The 17,762-nt window shown below is 56.4% G+C and overlaps 1 protein-coding gene across 3 annotated transcripts in view; it reads right to left on the bottom strand.

Annotated features, from left to right (window-relative positions):
* Positions 1-1,058: 1,058 nt before the first annotated feature.
* TRIM9 (tripartite motif containing 9) overlaps positions 1,059-17,762 on the bottom strand; it is a 58,405-nt gene continuing 41,701 nt past the window's right edge. Inside the window, exons 6-13 of one of the 3 annotated variants that reach the window (XM_050336115.1) lie at positions 16,986-17,143; positions 15,559-15,697; positions 11,031-11,219; positions 8,626-8,667; positions 7,506-7,529; positions 6,148-6,451; positions 5,348-5,510; positions 1,059-2,791 (exon numbers count right to left, since the gene is read on the bottom strand). In XM_050336115.1, coding sequence (XP_050192072.1) covers positions 2,729-2,791; positions 5,348-5,510; positions 6,148-6,451; positions 7,506-7,529; positions 8,626-8,667; positions 11,031-11,219; positions 15,559-15,697; positions 16,986-17,143 — 1,082 coding nt within the window. In that variant the 3' untranslated portion in view covers positions 1,059-2,728. The remainder of the gene's footprint in view (positions 2,792-5,347; positions 5,511-6,147; positions 6,452-7,505; positions 7,530-8,625; positions 8,668-11,030; positions 11,220-15,558; positions 15,698-16,985; positions 17,144-17,762) is intronic. The other 2 variants (XM_050336116.1, XM_050336117.1) reach the window with 2 other exon arrangements.

Below are 17,762 nucleotides of genomic sequence, written 5' to 3'. Positions count from 1 at the left end.
CTCCTGAGGCACTCCAAGAAAACAGAGCAGGCTCTGATATTCCAGCAGCAAGCCCTTCTCAGACCCCTGGGAGAACTGTCCATGCTGTTCCCTTGGAAATGACCCCCCACCACTCATCCCTTAGCATTTTGCCTCTGTTTCATTATCCCTGGGGAGATGCTGCTCTGTATCCAGCCTTGGTCATTCCTCCCTCCTGCAGGATTCCATCCCTCCTTTCCTATATCCCTCATCCCTGCGGATGGGCTGCAGATGGAGCGGGGAGCCCTGAGTGGCCCCACATCACCAGGGCTGGGAGCTGCAACCTCTCTCCCACCTCAGCATCCAGCTTGGGAATGGGGAATTGTCACTGCCTCTCATGAAGAGGGGACGTAGGAGCTTGCTCAGGAAAGGTTTAGGAAAAGGCTGGGTGGGATGTGGGACTGCTGGATTTGGGGTTCCTGGCTGTGCCTGGGTTGGCTCCCCACGCACGGGGGTAGCACAGGTTTGCAATGACCTGTCTCCCTCCTGGGGCATCTCCTGGTCACGGGGGGATAAATTAAATCTCCTGTCCTTGCTGCTCCGGGGGTGCTGCTGCCTCACCAGCCCTGGCACCACTGAAGGAGGGGGAGCTGCCATGCCAGGGAAGGGGACACAGTGGCATGAGACACCCCCCGCCCTTTGGTCATCTCATGGTGCTGTCGCAGCACTGGGTTCCAGAGAATCCCAGGATGGATTGGGTTGGAAGGGACCTTAAGGATCATCTTGTTCCACCCCCCTGCCATGGGCAGGGACACCTTCCACTAGCACAGCTTGCTCCAAGCTCCCACCCAACGTGGCCTTGACCACTTCCAGGGATGGGGCAGCCACAGCTTCTCTGAGACAGGGCCTCCCCACCCTCACAGGTAAGGATTCCTTCTTTAACTGACTTCCATCCTCCTTCCCTCCCATGGTCCGAGTTCTGCCCATTCCCTGCTGCTGCCTCCAGACAGGGGCATTGAGGGACATCCACCAGGGGGACGAGATGGGAACTGAAGCCCGGGGGCTGTGGTGGCACAGAGATGCTCCGGGAAGCTCCGCCCTTCTCTCATAAAAGTCCTTTATTAGAACAGCAAACATGACACTTCTCGTCAGTACAGCGGCTGAGTGCAGCTACCATCGCGGCACGGGGTGGGGGGGACGACGTCTTACAATCACTGGGGGTCTAATAAGCACCATGAACATCCTAAAGAACGGGAGAAAACGGCTGGAGAGGAGCCCCGGGTGAGCCGGCCACGGGGGCTCCTCAGGGATTCACCGAGGAGCCGCTCGGCGTTGTCCCGCAACACGGCTCGGTGTGAGTCAACGAGATAGCACCCATCCAATAAATTAGGAAAACTTAATGCCAGAGCAACGAGGGAACGAATGGGACCGTCCTAGAGGAGGGCACGCCGGTAGGGAACGGGCTATTTACACTTGTCTTTCTGCTGGGCCGGGATTCCCGTCGCGTCCCAGCCGGCCCTGGAGCGAAGAGCTGCGGCTCTGCGGCCGGGCTGGGAATATCTGGCCAGGCTGGGAACACTGGCACGCACTGGGCAGTGATCCCACTGCCTGTCCTGGCTCCACCAGCCGCGCCGGGAGCCGGCGAGGGACCGGAAAGCGAAGCGTGGGGATATGAGCATGCAGGTGCCCTCGGCTCGGGAATGGGGGCTGGCACCGGGCACGGCACCCACGACCTCCCGGTCCTCTCCTGCCTCTGAATTACCAGAAAGTCAAGTAGGGAGCGGAGGCTGCCGGGAACTGCTGCCGGCAGCAGGCGTGGGCAGGGCAACGGGCACGTATTCCTGAGTGCATGGCAGGGCTGTGGCCACTCTCCTTCCTCCCCGTCCCACCCCATCCCATCCCAACCCCATGCCTGGGCTCCCCGTCAGACCCTCACTGCAGAATGGATTCTCCGGTGATCGGAAGGACACTATCAGTTCAATTTAAGGCTAGGCTTTATATGGCAACTATAAAAAAATAAACGCTAATCTCCAGAGAGCCGGCCGAGGGCTCTCCGGCCTATGGCTGTGGCGCGTGTGCTGGCACTGGGGTGTGGGGAGCCAGGGAAGAAACACCCCCCGCCCCTCTGTGGGTGCTTGGCATCGAAACGAGGGCCTGCCAGCACCTGGAGCACCCGGGAATAGGGTGGCCACCCCCTGCCCCACCGCTGCGCCCCAGGGGGACACGGGACAGAGTCGGGCGTTTTGGTAAGGACACGGAGACTGACTGGTAATCCAGGACCCACCTCTACACATGACCGAGGGTGCTCTGCAAGAAAGGCCACAGGGGAAAGAAATATCCTGCAAAGTAACCGGGCTGGCAGGGGCGGAAGCTTTCCCGTGGTGGGGGGGTCCCTCCGTCCGGCCCCACGGGAGGGGAGAGCGCTCTGCGGAACCAGACGGGACTTCCCTCTCCCCTGAAAAACCCCAACCGAAATCAGTGAAACCAAACCTAAAAGCGGACACAGGAGAACAGCTCAGGCTACCTAAGTACTTCATCAGCCAGGAAGAGCTAAAGAGCGAAGCGCACACACACAGGACAGCGCGGAGGCCGGAGAGCCGAGACGGCCGAAAGCTGGGGGCTTCCTTCCCGCTTTCCCTCCCCGTCTCCGGCCGCAGGGACCCGGCAGCCGAGCGGGGACCCAGCGGCTGCGTGGCCGGCCTTGTCCTGCAGGAGGGAACGGGCTGGCTCCTCTCATCCCAAGAAGAGGCAGCCGGCTCCGGGAGCATCCTCACGGCATGGCCGAGCGCGAGGCGTAGAATTCGGGGACCGGCAGCCCGGTGTGCAGAGTCACCTGCAGCGAGAGACGCGTGGCTCAGCTGTGTCCCACCACCCCACCCAGCTCACGGCATGGCAGCTGGCACATCGCCCCCAGGGAGGGCGGGAGCAGCACCCAGGGAAAGGCAGGATGTGGGGGAGCTCCTCCTGTCCTTCCACGCATCCTCCCTGCTGCAGGATGGGCTGGGGGTGTCCCCAGAACTGTGGTGGTGGCTTGTTCCCGACTTGCTGGTGCTGCTGGAGCCCCTGTGAACTGGCACTGCTGGTACCAGGGGCACCACACCCCAGATCTTCCCAGCATTGTGACAGATGGCTGCCAGAGAGGTGGGAGATGGCAGGAGCTGGGTCTTTGTGCAGATGGGATGGATAAGAGGGGATGAAGGACAGCAAAGCCATTATGGGAGACCCTGGAGAAGCCCCTGAGCTGAGGGGGGATGGAGACAGTGGAGGGGACAGGGACAGTGGAGGGGACAGGGACAGTGGAGGGGATGCTGATGGGAGGAAGGATCTTTGTGGTGGGGAAGCTGAGCAGTATCAGGGTGATGGGGGGATAGGTGGGGGGGATGCTCAAGTGAAGACTTTAATGGTCCCTCCCAATCCAAGCCATCCATGATTCCATGAAAATGGGAGTTAGGCTCTTGTCCTGGCTTCATCCAGGGATGGGGAGTGATGCAGCACAGACTGCAATGCCAGACAAAGGGAGAGGGAAGGAAATACTGGAGACCTGAGGTTCACTGGTCCAGGAAAAATCCTGGTCCATCAGGGATCCGGGCAGGCTCGGTGTGTATGGACTGACTGGGCAAGGGACCAGGCCCTGAAGTGCTCACACACACCAGTGAGCAGCACAGGGGGAACCCAGTTCCCTCCACAAATGCCTTAATTTGGGAGGAAAGCACAATTCCTCCTCTTATTGCAGCAGCAGCAGCAGCGTTTTGCCCTTCAGGTACAGATTTACAGAAAACTTTGTCTAAAATACAATGACTTTCTTCCTAATTAGAGTTGTTTTTAATTAGTCACACGCCTCTGAAGAAGGATAATGAATGACTTGGATTTATTAGCAGTCTTTTATCAGCATCCCACGGGATTTCTCTGTTGTCAGGGGATTTAAGCTCTGCCTTGTCCAGAGAACCCACAAAAGCCGAGGGGCTCCAGAAATGCCTTGTCCCTTATGGCTGTGCAGAGGGTTGAGGTAGGAATGAAACCCATCACACAGCAGGACATTTTTACCACTCCAAATTAATACAGTACCTCTAAACCCAGTGCAGACAAGAGGGGCTTCTTTAATGTTTCCTAATCAAACATTTGCCAGCCCTTCTCCAAGCCGGGCAGACTCCCCTGCCTGCAAGGCCCTTGGAGTGGGACACTGTGGCAGGGATGCTCCCAGGGTTTGGGGTGGTTGGGACCCACCTCTGCCTCAGTGCTGCTGCAAAACTGTCACTGCCTTGGTGACAGCACAGTAAACCCTGTATCCTGATGGATATAATAGAGCAAGTCCTAATCCATGGATCCCTAATTTACAGAGGCCATTTGGTGCCTCTGCCCTTGCACAGAAGTGTTCACAGAATCCCAGAGTGGTTTGGGTTGGAAGGGACCTTAATGATCATCTCATTCCACCCCTGTCATGGGCAGGGACACCTTCCACTAGCCCAGGTTGCTCCAAGCCCCAGTCCAACCTGGCCTTGGACACTTCCAGGGATCCAAGGGCAGCCACAGCTTCTCTGGGCAACCTGTGCCAGGGCCTCACCTCCTTCCCAATATCCCATCTATCCCTGCCCTCTTTCAGTGGGAAGCCATTCCCCCTTGTCCTGTCCCTCCAGGCCCTTGTCCAAAGTCCCTCTCCAGCTTTGACATCCCCTGTAGAGGACTGTGCCAAAATTCCTGACACCCCGAGATCATCCATTCTGTGCAACGTGTTCCTGGGCACTTGTGCAGGTTGGAGGTGAGGGCAGTGGCAGGGTGGGTGTGCCAAAGCCAGGTTGGGTGAATGTGGAACACTCCCATGGGGGGATGACAGCAGGGATGTGATCAGTGAGGAGAAAAATGAAAGATGGAAATACCGGATCGGCCCAGGGAGCCACGGCTTGGTGATGTTCAGGAATGCTGAGAGCTTGGGAGAGAGGGAGAGAAGAGGGGTTTGAAATGCCCCAGAGGGAAATAGGCTTTAAAAGGCGCCCTTCTCCCTGGTGATGGTCCCATCTGGGTCCTGGGAGAGCTGTACGAGCTGGTGAGGCTCTTGTGGGGTAGCATCACAACACAGAGTTATCAAACCCCATCGACCAGGAAGGGCTGGAGAATCCTGGTGCTCCAGCAGCCCTGACGGAGAAACCTGGAGCAAGCAGCCAGCAGGATCTGTGGCTGCAGGAAGGCCTGTCCTGATTTTGAAGGCCCACAGGCAGTTTAGGGTCTAAGTTTAGCTCTTTCCGAGCTGTCCCTGTCGCACAAGAGCCCTCCTGCTCCACCAAGCCCCTGTGCTGCTGAGCAGCAACTCCCACTGCAGTGGCAGCAGCAAGAGGAGCAGTGTGACAGCAAGACCACCCTGGGGATGCTCCAGGGAGCCCATCCCAGCCCGTACCTGCACGTTCCTGTTGAGGCTGACGGCGGGGAAGAACAGGCCCTCCAGGTTCTCGAAGGCGACAGGACCTTGCTGGTCCTCGTTGATGGAGAACGTCAAAGTCCTCCTGGTCAGATCCAGCAGCACTCCCACCGTGGCACCTTTCGTTATCCCACCCTCGGTCCTGGGGGGAAGAGGTCAGTGGTTTAACATCCCCCAGGCTCCTGGCTCAGGGTTCAGGGCCTGGACCTCAAGGACTGAAGATGCTGAATGTCACCCAGGAGCCATGACCTGCTCCTGGTTTTGTGATGTCCCCAAAGGCAAAGCGACCCTGGGAGCAGCCACAACCATGGGGGAAACACATGGAACTGGGGAGCAAGGCTGAAGGACCCACACCAAAACCTGCTGATCCATGAGGGAATGGCCCCTGAGGCTGCAGGAAGGTGACACCAGGCTCTCCCCAAGCCAAGTCCCCAGCCCCACAGGGAACAGGAGCAGTAGCTGTGGCACAGGGATCACGGGAAATGTTGTTATCTTGTTGCAGGAGTTGCCAGTTGGGCGTTACTGGGAAGGGGATGCTCCATGGAAAGAGTCAGCATGGAAAGAGAAGTGAAGGAATACTGGAGCAAGGCAACACCAGCCAGGCAGGGACTGTCCCTGCTCTGGGCAAGGGCATATCCTCTCATAGAGGCGACTGGGACTGATGTCTCCCTTCCCATGGGCACCTGTAGGTGCCACTGGCAAAGCCACAACCTCTTCCTTGGGCTGAGCTTGGGCTGCATTCTCCCTGGAGGAAAAGACCCCGTTCCAAAGCCACGTACCTGTTGGTGTGGGAGTTGTTGTGCATGAACCAGCTCCTGTTGTTGTCCACGTACATGGCCCAGGCCTTGTCGTCCTTGCCCAGCATGGCATCCTTCAGGACATCGATGCGTGCCACGCCGAAGGCCGGGTCGGGGTGGTTGTCGTACCGATCGATCGACAGCTCCCAGTAATGGAGCCCTTTGGAAAAGCCCGTTTTCCCCAGCACAACCCTGTCATCGTAGCTGTTGCAGGTGACAGTCAGGTTGTCGTTGGAAAAGATGATGTCGGCGTGGGCAGAGGAGGGGTCGAAAGAGAACCAAGCCACTGGAACACACAGAGAGCGCCGGGTTAGGGTGGGGCGCGGCCGCCGGAGCCGCGTGGAGCGGACACGGACACGGACATGCTGCATGCAGGGAATGACACAGAGCACGCAGGGAGCTGCAAGGTGGAGGGGGCTGCTGGCTCACAAGAGAGCAACTTCCAGCGTGGAGGGGTGCTCTGAGCTCCTCTGGCTGCAGATGCCAGTGTGGCTGAGGTTTTATGGCCAGGAGGAGTTTTGCTCTTGCTGGTCCATGTCTCCATCCCCTCCCAACGTCTGTCTCGGCTCAAGAGCCTGCAGGATCCTCAAGATCTCCTAAAATTTGGCCCTAGCAGGAGACATGAGATACCAGACAGGTCTCCGGCTCTATCTAACACGGAATTACAGAATGGTTTGGGTTGTAAGGGACCTTAAAGCCCAGCTCCTTCCAACCCTCTACCACGGGCAGGGACACCTTCCCCTATCCCAGGTCGCTCCAGGCCCCGTCCAACCCGGCCTTGAATGTAACTTTTACAACTAAGAGTTGGTTACTCATGCAGCAGCTTGCAGGGTCAGGTCAGTGTGGGAAGGGGACTGAGGATCAGCAGATAAACTCTGTGCGTGTATCTGAGGGCTGTCTTTGGGAACCCGAAGCACACAGAAAGGTCTACATCGACAGAGATGCTCCGTCACACCGGGAAACCTCCCTGCCGAGCAACGAGCCACACGCGAGACAAGAGCCGGATCACGGGAAGGCTGGAAAACCCCCCGAACCCTCCAGGACTCAGTACAGCCGCTGGTGTAAATGCTGACAATCTGACAGACACAGTGCCACGTCCTCGACAAGGCAGAGGGACACAAGCCACCAGCCCGGCTCTCCCCGCCCCGCGTGGTTTTCTCCGGCGGCCACCGAAACGTGAAGTGACACATCCACAAAAACACTCTGACAGCTTGAACACGGCTTGAAAAATAAAGCACTCTGGTGAGACTGATTCACTGGTTTATTGGGAGTTCCACAGGACAGATCACATGCAACGCCCTTGACGCCGCCACCGCCACCCGACACAGCCCCGGCCGTACCTGCCACCATTTTTTTAATGTCAACTGTGGTCATTCCAAGGGAAAGGCATGCGGGAGAGAAAACAGCACGTCAGGTTGGGTGAGGGGAGGAAGGAGAAAAACCATCCTTGCTTGCCTGGCTCTCCAGCCAGAGCAGGGAATGTTCAGGGGTTTGCAGCAGGACGGGGCGGGACGGCACAAAGATGGGCTCGGGCTGCAAGCAGGGGCAGGGAGGGTGGCACAGTGATGGAGGAATCCCACGGGGATGGGGACTCCTTCTCCCAGGGGAATGAACATGATCGACCCTGCAGGCAGTCCGAAGAGGACAGGCAAGCAGCAAGCACCTGGTTTTAATTAGCTGCAGAGGGGTTAATTGCCTCACCAGCATTTGGCCCACGTTCAAGTGCCCTTATTGAACGGGAATAGGTATTGTTTTAGAGTTACTGAATCATGGAATGGTTTGGGATGGAAGGGACCTTAATGATCATCTAGTTCCAAACCCCCTGCCATGGGCAAGGACACCTTTCACTAGCCCAGGTTGCTCCAAGCCCCATCCAGCCTGGCCTTGGACACTTCCTGGGATCTAAGGGCAGCCACAGCTTCTCTGGGCAACCTGTGCCAGGGCCTCCCCACCCTCAAAGCCAGCAATTCCTTCCCAATATCCCATCTAACCCTGTCCTCTGGCAGTTTAAAAGAGCAAGAGGAGAGCAGTAGGATCAGCTCTTAATTACAGAGCCACCTCCAGAGCACTGACCTCAGGCTTCTCCTTAAAACCACAGAGGGAAAAACTTAAAATGTCTTCACATCTTACACTAATCCCCACTCTTCCTTCAAATTTGTCTCCTGCCCAGGGCAGTGGCAAAGTCCCCATCCCTGGAGGGATTTAAAACCCTCGTGGATGTGGCACTTGGGGACACGGGTCGGTGGCGGCCTTGGCAGCGCTGGGGGAACGACGATCTTAGAGGGCTTTTCCAACCTCAACAATTCCATGATTCTCTGACATCCGAGAGTGCTCTGCAAGCAGGGTGTGAGCAAGAAACGCTGCTCAGTCGCCAAAGAAAAGTTAAAAGATTAAAAAGCAATAAAAAAGATGAAGCAACACGCGGTGGGGGTGCCAGTGAACTGTAATAAAGATACTTGCCTAATTGAGAGTAAGGCGATCCTTGCGTGTCAAAAGTGCATCCTATAAAGAGATACTACATTTCACACATCACAGCTGAGGAACAACAACCGCCTGACAAACACTGGGGAGCATTTAATCATTAACTAAGCATCCAGCAGCCACGGGAGGCCTGATTCATTAAAAGCCAGAGAGCACGAGCTGGGTCACAAACACAACGCGTGAGTTTATGGCGGGACCGTATCCCGGTTGCTCAAGGTGCCGAATTGTTCAGCTTTTCTCCAGAGAAAGAAGCAGGAAGTTTTAGCCTTGGTGGGGGTATCTTGGCTATTGGGTAAATATTCTCAGGGTTGACTGAAAAAACCACTCCTTGGAGGAGAGGGACTGAGCAAAGAGCAGCCACTGGTGTGTCCAGTGGATAGGGAGCACCGAGCTCTTCCAGGCTGCCTCCCTGATGGATGTGTGGTCTGGGTAAGGGTGGGGAAGGAAAGGGGGTCCCTGGGGGCAGAAGGGCAAAGGACACCAGGCTATGCATCAACTGCATGGGCAGGACGTGTTGGGGTGCCCTTTATCCTCCTGTGCCTGACTGATGGCTGCAAATACCTCTGGGGAGCCGGGATGCAGCAAGGGACTGATCCAGGGGCTTGTCCTGATCCAGAGGCTTGTCCTCCCCAGGTGGAGAGGACAACAGGAAGCCCCATGTCCGCACTGCCCGGAACAGCACTCACAAAAGGTTCTGGATTTTAAGGACACCCTGTGGCTGGTTTTTCCCCCCTCCTGACGTGCCCGATGGCTGTGGTTGTGCTCCGTGCCGTGCTCCCGTGGCACCTCCCGGGGCTGTTTTAATGAATCATGCCCCGTGCCCCTGTTCAGAAAGTGCTTTGCAAGGTCTCTGCCCATCGCTGTGGTCCAAGCTCTTGTTTTGGTGTTCAGGGCCCCCTTTCTCCCCGTCCCCCCCACCCCAGAGTGCGGCTGCAGAGGGTCCACTCTGCCCACACAGGTGGGAACACTGGACACAAGGGAAGGAACATTCCTAACAGAGCAGCGCAGAAGCCATCAGCTCACAGCAGCACGGGGAGAAAGGAAACACAAAAAGCACAGAGAAAAGAAAAGTTTGCAGGGTCCCCGCCCCCCCCCCGGTTATTCTGGCAAGGGCCATGCTGCAGCATTCCTCATTCCGCGTTATGGGATGGAAACCAAACGATCGGGGGCCCCCATTCTTCCCGGGCTCGCACCGGAGGGAGGCGGGAATTGCGCCACCGGAGCGGTGTAAATCCAGAGCGGAGGGAGAATCGGGGCCCAGGATCTTTGGCAAAGGGAGATGTGCAAAGAGTGGTTAGAAAACAGCTCCGAGAGATCCCTGTGCCTGTGGCTCCTCGCTGGCTGCCCGAAACCATCCCTCGTTCTGCCTGACTGGTGTCCCACCACAGCCCAGGATTTTGGGAATAACGGGGGGAAGCCAAGCGCTCGTGTGGGGGCTGCCAGATGAGCGAGGCATCACAGGAGTGGTGTCCTCTGCTCTGCAGAAAACAAAGGTTTGGTGCCACCGTGTCTGGCTTTGGAAAAGCCGAGCCCAGTGCTCAAAGCTGAGCAGACGAGAGCCCACGTCTCCAGGGTCCTAAGCTGGGCTGGGAGCTGGCCTGAGCTGGAATCAGAGAGTCCCAGACTGGTTTGGGTTGTAGGGGACTTAAAATCATCTTTTTCCAACCCCCTGCCATGGGCAGGGACACCTTCCTCTATCCCAGGTTGCTCCAAGCCCCGTCCAACCTTGAACACTTGCAGGCATGGGGAGTCCACAACCTCTCTGAGCAACAAGCTAGACCTTACCTGCATCCAGACTTGCTTCTACCTTAAGAGGGGTTTAGATTTAATCAGCCACACTGATTTCACAGACCAAATCTCACAGCAGGGGCTGCGCCTCCTGCCTGTACAGGGAAAACAAACCATCGAGGTGTTCCCACAGGTTTCTCCCAGGGAAGGTCTTTCCTTCTGACTGTCCCTTGACATAAGATCAAAGGAAACTAGAGATGAGGGATCTCCTAGTGGAAGGTGTCCCTGCCTGTAGCAGAAGGTTGGAACTGGATGGTCCTTAAGGTCCCTTCCAACCCAAACCAGTCTGGAATTCTTTGATCTGCTTTGCTGAAGGGTCCAGCAACGCCCTGCCGAGAACAGCAGCCACACGAGGAGTTACTGTGCTGTTCCATCACCCCAAACTGCCCACATAGAGACGAAAACACCACAAGAACCGGGCCACCAGAACCCCCTCGGCGGCAGGAGCAGGCCAGTGACAAACAGAAAGAATTCCCCCCCTGCCATCCATCCGCATGTCATGGGAGAAAACAAACACAGCGGAACAGAACGAACAGATAGTTGGGAGATGCCCAGAAGCACAGACCAAGAGGAAACGCCAGAGGTGCTCAGCTCACCGGCTGAATTCAGGGACTGTAAGGAAGAATGCAAGCTCAGCTGGTGGGCCGAAGATCTTAGCTCAAAGTAGGATCTCCCCGAGAAGCTGGGTTGCAGGTTAAGGGTGGAGGAGAAAGGACTCATTCTACGAAGCTGCGATCTTTCCAAAGGCACTGGAAAAGGGAGGGTCTGCTCTTCTGACTGCGTGTCTAAACGTAAGATCAACGCAAACTAGAGATCAGAAACGGGCTCTCCGCTCCGGACGGCGCCGCTCCCGTCGCCCCCGCACCCGGATCCCGGAGCGGAGCGCGGATGCTCCGGCACCGCGCGGATCCTGGTGCTGTGCGACCCAGCCAGGCCCTTCACAGGGCAAGCCTTGCCTGGCAGTGCCAGCAAGGAAAACGTGCTCATCTTCAAAATTCCCGCCTCAGCACGACAAACTCAATAGGTTTTGCCTTAAAGGGGGTCCTGCACCTCTTGGCACCTAAAAAAATTCACAGGTTACCACGCACACTCCCCATTGTGCTTTCATACATCTTTCTGTGCACAATAATGGTGGACAAACCAGCTGGTAACACTGAAAAGGCGTTTTTGCAGGGCTGCACTAAGCTCTGTCGCCCTAAAGAACCACCAGGCACCCACCTTACTCAAGGGTTGTTCGGGATGTTGTGTTCTTGGTATCCCTTTGGACCTGTCAAAACACATCTGAGCCTTACAGCAAGAATTTAACTTGTGGGATTCACAGCAAAATGGCAGAGTGGAGGGAGCCCCTCGGGTCATCTGTTTCCACACACGTGGTCACCTCCTGCAACTTCTTCCCTAGCCTTGTCCAGGGCTACGTCAACATGAAAACACGGAATCCACCATCCACACACTGAAATTCCCGGCACACTGAATCCCCAGCCTTCCCATCTCAGCTGCGAACACGGACTGAGCTGGAAATCACGTTAAAACAGGTAAAAAAGGAGACCATTTCTTTGCCCAGGGGGTTGTGACTTCTCTGCTGCTGCGGCCGAGGCTGTGGAGGCAAAGGGTGTCAGTGGGGTCAGACACGGGTTACATAAATTATTGCACAACAGGTCAAAAAACAGAGCTCAAGGTTAGGCAGGGACGGGCTCTAAGGCCTACCAAGAGTGAAAGGAGCTGCTACCACGAGCAGCAATGCTCATGGCTCCCCCTAGTTAGCACCCTGTAGCTCCTTGCAGGCTGTTTCCCCCGGGGGTTTTCACCCCTTTCCAAGAGCTGCTGGTTACAAAGCCCTGGCTGCTGCTGAGGGTCGTTCCATGGATGGCCAGGAATTTGAGGCTGGGCTCCAAAGGAGGAGCTGGGCTTGAAAGAAGAGGAAAAGAAGAGGGGCTTGACTGTGCTGGGGAAGGGAGGTGGATGCTCTGGGCCTGGGGAGCAGGCAGGGACAGTCCCCTCTTCTCCATCTCCACCTGGGGTGAGCTGATCCTTCATCCTGCCTTTCAGCACATGGAAAAGCACAGCACTGGAGGGACTCAGAAGCATCTCAGAAACCTGTGTAGAGAAAAGCAGCCCAGCAGCCAGCCCACCTACGGACTCCAATCCCTTAGGAAGCTCCCTAAGTCAGCAGGAGACCGACCAGAACCTGGAAAATCTGCTGGATGAGGGAAGACAAGGAGTGCAGGAGCTGCCCAGCTCCAGGAGGAGGAGGAGGAGGCTGGGGGAGTCCTGAGGTCTCCCAGGGGTGAGGAGAGCCAAGCAGTGCTGCCACTGGCCAAGCTGCTGGGAGATGTCTGTGCCCTGGGACAGGCTCACCTTCCAAAATCCCTTCCAGGCTGATTTCCCAGCCTACAGCTGAACTTCATCCAGGAGCTTGTGGAACAGAGAGATTAAGGCAGATCTCACATGGCAGAGCCTTGGAGCCTTTGGCTAAGATGTGACAGGGCAGGAGACACTCCTAGGGCTGATGTGAAACAGCCTGACATCAGCTCAGGAGAGGAGAACTTTGCCTTCAGCCCCTGCTCCCATTTGGCCGTGCTGATGATGGGGATCTTCATCCCTGGGAAGCCCCAGCATGTGGGAAGGGCTCTGGGGCACAGCCCTTCTCCCAGCCTGGGATCACCTTGTCCTGCTGGTGGCACCAAGAACCAGCTTTGAAGAGTGAACTGCAGTAGTTTCCTTTGGGATGGGCAGAAGATGCCCCACACCATGGGCTGGGAAGATGTTCTTGCTGTAACCTGTGCATGTGCCACCTTCCCATGGGGTGGGATATTCCCATCAGTGCTGCCTGGCTCCCCTTGGCTGTTTGGCTGGGCAGGAACCACAGAGCCCCAGACCCAGTTTTATCCTCTTCTCAACCTTTTTCCCTTCAGATTCTGAGGCCCTGCAAGAATGTTTCACGTTCCCCACTCTACCACCCGTTTCACTGCTCGCTGAAGGAAGAGCAGACACCACTTCCCTTCCACGGGCTGCAGACAAGGATCTCAGGGGCCAGGACTAGAAACCAGCTTTTAAATAAAGGATTCCTCATAACCACTTACAGCAGGACAGCCATGTTCCAGGAGATGTTCCCTCTGCATCGAGCCCGCCTCTTCTTTTGTCCCCTCTGCCCACACAAACCCTTTGCAGGAAGCTGCAGAGCTCAGCTGAGGGGGGGGAAAAAAGCTAAGCCTACTTCAGACAAAATAGCTCTTAAAGGCCTTGATGCTGCTGTAAAAGCCAGGAATAAAAGCCCAACCTTCAGAGAGAGCTGGGACGTGCGAGCCCTATTGAACGAGTCCCTCGGATATCCGGAAGCCGCGCACAGATGTAATTTATTTCTCTTTGAATCCTTAAAAGCTCAGACGGCCTCTAAGAGCACAGAATGCTCCAGGCCCATTTGACTTTTCCTCCCTCTTTTCTTTCGTGCTGGAATAGCAGATGCAAAAGCTCACTCGAGTGAAAGGGCTGAAGGCAGCAAACTTTCACCCTGATGCTCTGAGGAGTGGAACTTCTCTCCGCTCCACGGACCAAGCACCAGGAACAGATTCCTTCACATTTTGGAGCTGAGCTCGGGCTTGGCTCGGCAGTGAGAACACCTATGAGAGGAAATCCGAGCTGGGAAGATCACAGTGGGGACCCTGCAGACTCCTGGCTGGGGGGTGACTCAAAGCCCAGCTGGTTTTGGTCAGGGAATTGTGTCTCACGTGGGTCTTCATGAGCCACAAACACGATGAGGAGCCAAAGCTCTGCTGTCTCCTGCCAAGGCTGGTGAGGCTGGGGAGTGAAGTGGGTGAGAACTGTTGACCTTCAGGCTTTGGTGGAGGTCCTGGCCACCCCAGCACGGGGCTGGATCTGGGCTGTGCCATCCCCAGGAATGCTGAGGCTTCCTGGACGCTTCCCAGTGCTCAGCTTTGCAAACACTCACGCTGATGTGTCTCTGGCAGAAGTGCCAAGGCCTTTGTGCCACTGATTTGAGTTTCCTGCCTCTCCCCTGAGAAGGTTTGTCACAGATTTGCTCTCCACTCTCTACCTCTGTCACACGTGAGCGAGTCCCATTCCTTGCTGACCTGCCCACGCATCCAAGCCTGGCACATTCCCTTTCCAAACTGGAATGGTTATCTCCTGCAGATAAGTGCAGGCAGCAAGAGAAACACTCGGTGTAGCCTTGCTCTGCTTTTTCCTCCTATTTTTTCAGCAGAAAACCCATTTTTCTCCTTGCTCAAAGCCACCAGAGATGTTCTGTGGCAGGAAAGCTCTTGCCCTCCTTTCACCCCACGAGCTGTGTGTGCTCCCTTCTGATCCCAGCTGCCAGCCAGCTGGATGCTGCCAGGAAAAAAAACCTCACACAGCTTTGGGAAGAGAGATTTTAGTCTGGGAGTCAGGAAAAGGGATTCCACCAAGCGTGGAAAACTCCCAGGGAGGGGTTTTGTGCCTGGCAGTGAGGCTGTGGGGCAGCAGACTGATCCCTTCCTCCACAGCTGCTTCCGACTCCCACCTCGGATCCAGCCCTGCCACTCTCCACCTGCATGGCAGAAATAAGCCAATTTTCCGCACTGGATTAAGGGCCTGGTGTGACAAATGTACTTAAAGCCAGGCGGGGAGACTCCCCTGCAGCCTGCAAGGGAGTGTTTGATATTCCATCTGAGCTCCTGCTGCTGTGGGGGTGATGCAGACGATGCTGGCTGTGCATCCCTGCGTCTGGAAGGACACCCATGGGGCTCTGTGGTCCCTCTGTTCCCTCTCCTGCACTTCCAGGGGCTGAATCCTGTGGTTCCAGCCATGCACAGCCCTCAGGAGCAACGCTGGCAGTGTTTTGTTTTAAAGGGGATTAATGAAAACATCTGAGCTTCCCTTTTGTGCCACAGAACACCCAAAATTTAAATATCTCTCACTGCACCTCCCCAGACAACACCCTCTGCAAAGGAAAGGGGTGAGACAGAAATTTGGGCACTGTTTAAGGCCCCTGACACCACCTCTCCCCCGTGGCCAGCGCTGGCTTTCCTGCAGGGAACGCTCAGGTACTGGAGCACCAGCAGGGCTAAGCTGGGGCGTGCTGGGAGCGGTGTCCGAGCGCTCCGGGCTGGAGCTGCTGCAATTCCTTACCCTCGGACGTCTGGAGCACCAGGGTCTTGCTGTAGGGGCTGACTCCTGACTTGTTGAAGGCCTTGACCCGGGCGCTGTAGGTGCTGTTGAAGTGGAGCCCGTCCACCGTGCACATGGTCTCCTTGCCCACGTACACCTCCTGCAAGGCAACCACGGTTACTGCCCGGGCCCTGGAGTCCCAGGGGTGGGAGAACAGCTCCTGCAGGTCGGGATGCACGGGGATTCAGCCCTGCTCTGCTCCCTGGGGCAGACCTGTGAGCGCTGTGTGGTTAAGGCGGAGCAGATTGACCCTGTGATTTGTTCCCTGACACGAGTCTGGGCTGCAGCACCAGCAGGGTGGGCAGCAGGGGAAGGAGGGGATCCTGCCCCTCTGCTCTGCTCAGGTGAGATCCACCTGGAATGCTGCACCCAGATCTGAGGCCCCCACGACATCAGAAGGATGTGGAGCTGCTGGAATGAGTCCAGAGGAGGCCATGGATCTGCTCCAAGGGCTGGAGCCCCTCTGCTCTGGAGCCAGGCTGGGAGAGTTGGGAATGTTCACCTGGAGAAGAGAAGGCTCCAGGGAGACCTTAGAGCCCCTTGCAGGGCCTAAAGGGGCTCCAGGAGAGCTGGAGAGGGACTGGGGACAAGGCCTGAGGGACAGGACAAGGGGAATGGCTTCACACTGCCAGAGGGCAGGGATAGATGGGATATTGGGAAGGAATATGATCAGAGGCAAGCACTGAGACTTGGTCTCCCCACACACAACCTCCTGCTCCCTTCTCTCTCCAGATCCCACCCATGTCACTTCTCTTCCACCTGGACTCTGCTCTGGCTCCTGCCTGCCTGAGTTTTCTGTGGATGAATTCAGAGCACCGTGGGAAGTTCCCTGTGCCCGCTCTCGGTGGATGTGAACACGCCAGGATAATTATCAGCGTGTCGGATCAGAGAAAAATCATATTTTAATTGTGTAATTACAGCAATTTAAAAGCCCTCAGGCCTTAAACACCTCTGCTTGCTGGCAGCTGGCAAAGCATGAAGTTTCCACTGCAATTAGCATGCCTTGCATGAAACATTCAGCAACCTGAAAACACGGAGCTTCATGGAATCCTGGAATCCCAGAATGGTTTGGGTTGGAAGGGGGACCTTAAAGATCATGTTGTTCCACCCCCTGCCACGGGTAGGGACACCTTTCACTAGACCAGGTTGTTCTAACTAGGTCTTGGACACTTCCAGGGATCCAGGGGCAGCCACAGCTTCTCTGGGCAACCTGTGCCAGGGCCTCGCCACCTTCACAGCCAATATCCCAATATCCCAAACGGCAGTGGGAAGCCATTCCCCTTTCCAGGGAAGAGGGGCCTTGCACAAAGGTGGTCACTTCAAGGCAGGGAAATACCGGAGGCAGGAGCATCCTCCCCTTCCCGCTGGCACCGGCTCCGAGCACTCACCCTGAACTGGCCGCCGTTGCCATCGTCCAGCTCCAGGATGTATCCTTCCACCTGCACCGTGGACAAGGGGGGCTGCTTCCAGGACAGGGTGGCGCTGTTGTTGTGGGTGCAGCACTCCTCCAGCTGCAGGATCGGCGGGGCCGGCACTGGGGAGGAAACTAAACCCCAATCAGTGGCACCCCGGCTGCTGGCACCGCACGGGGGGAGGAGGGGGAGGGGGAAGATGAATTCACTGGGATGCACTTCTTGCCAGGCTGGGAAGGCAGCACCAGGGGTGTAACTGCGGTTTGGAGGGTGGGAGGTGGAAAGGAAGCAGAAAGGACTCCAAATTCCTCCACCTTCACCAACCTGGTGAAGCTGAGGTTTCCCCCAGAGCTTTTCTGCTTTGTTCTTGTTTTTCTGATTAATTTGGGGGGATTTTGGCAGCACAACAATACACATGGTATAAAGCGGCCAATCCCAGACCTGGGACGCTCTCCCAAGGCTCCACAGAGCCCTGAGCCTGGACTTATCTACAGCCCAGCAGCAAGTGCTGCTCTGCTTTTCCATTAAATAAATTCACTGTAACAAAAAGGAGAGGACCCGAAGCTGAGGGGCTGAGTATCCCCTATGGCTCCCATCAGCTACACAGGGCAAAGAAAGGACTCCCAGTTTTTTTTTCTACTGTATTTGGGAATCTCCACATGTGTCATGCAGCCCTGTCTCTGATCCCATGCTCTGAAAAGCACGGAAAGGTGACAGCATGACAGGGGAAGGAGATGCCCACTGACACATCTC

This window comes from Myiozetetes cayanensis, unplaced genomic scaffold, assembly GCF_022539395.1.
Source record: "Myiozetetes cayanensis isolate MyiCay16 unplaced genomic scaffold, myiCay2020 scf6-25, whole genome shotgun sequence".
Classification (NCBI taxonomy): Eukaryota; Metazoa; Chordata; class Aves; order Passeriformes; family Tyrannidae; genus Myiozetetes; species Myiozetetes cayanensis.
The sequence above is the reverse complement of the archived record's forward strand: the minus strand, read 5'-3'. Positions and strand labels throughout refer to the sequence as shown.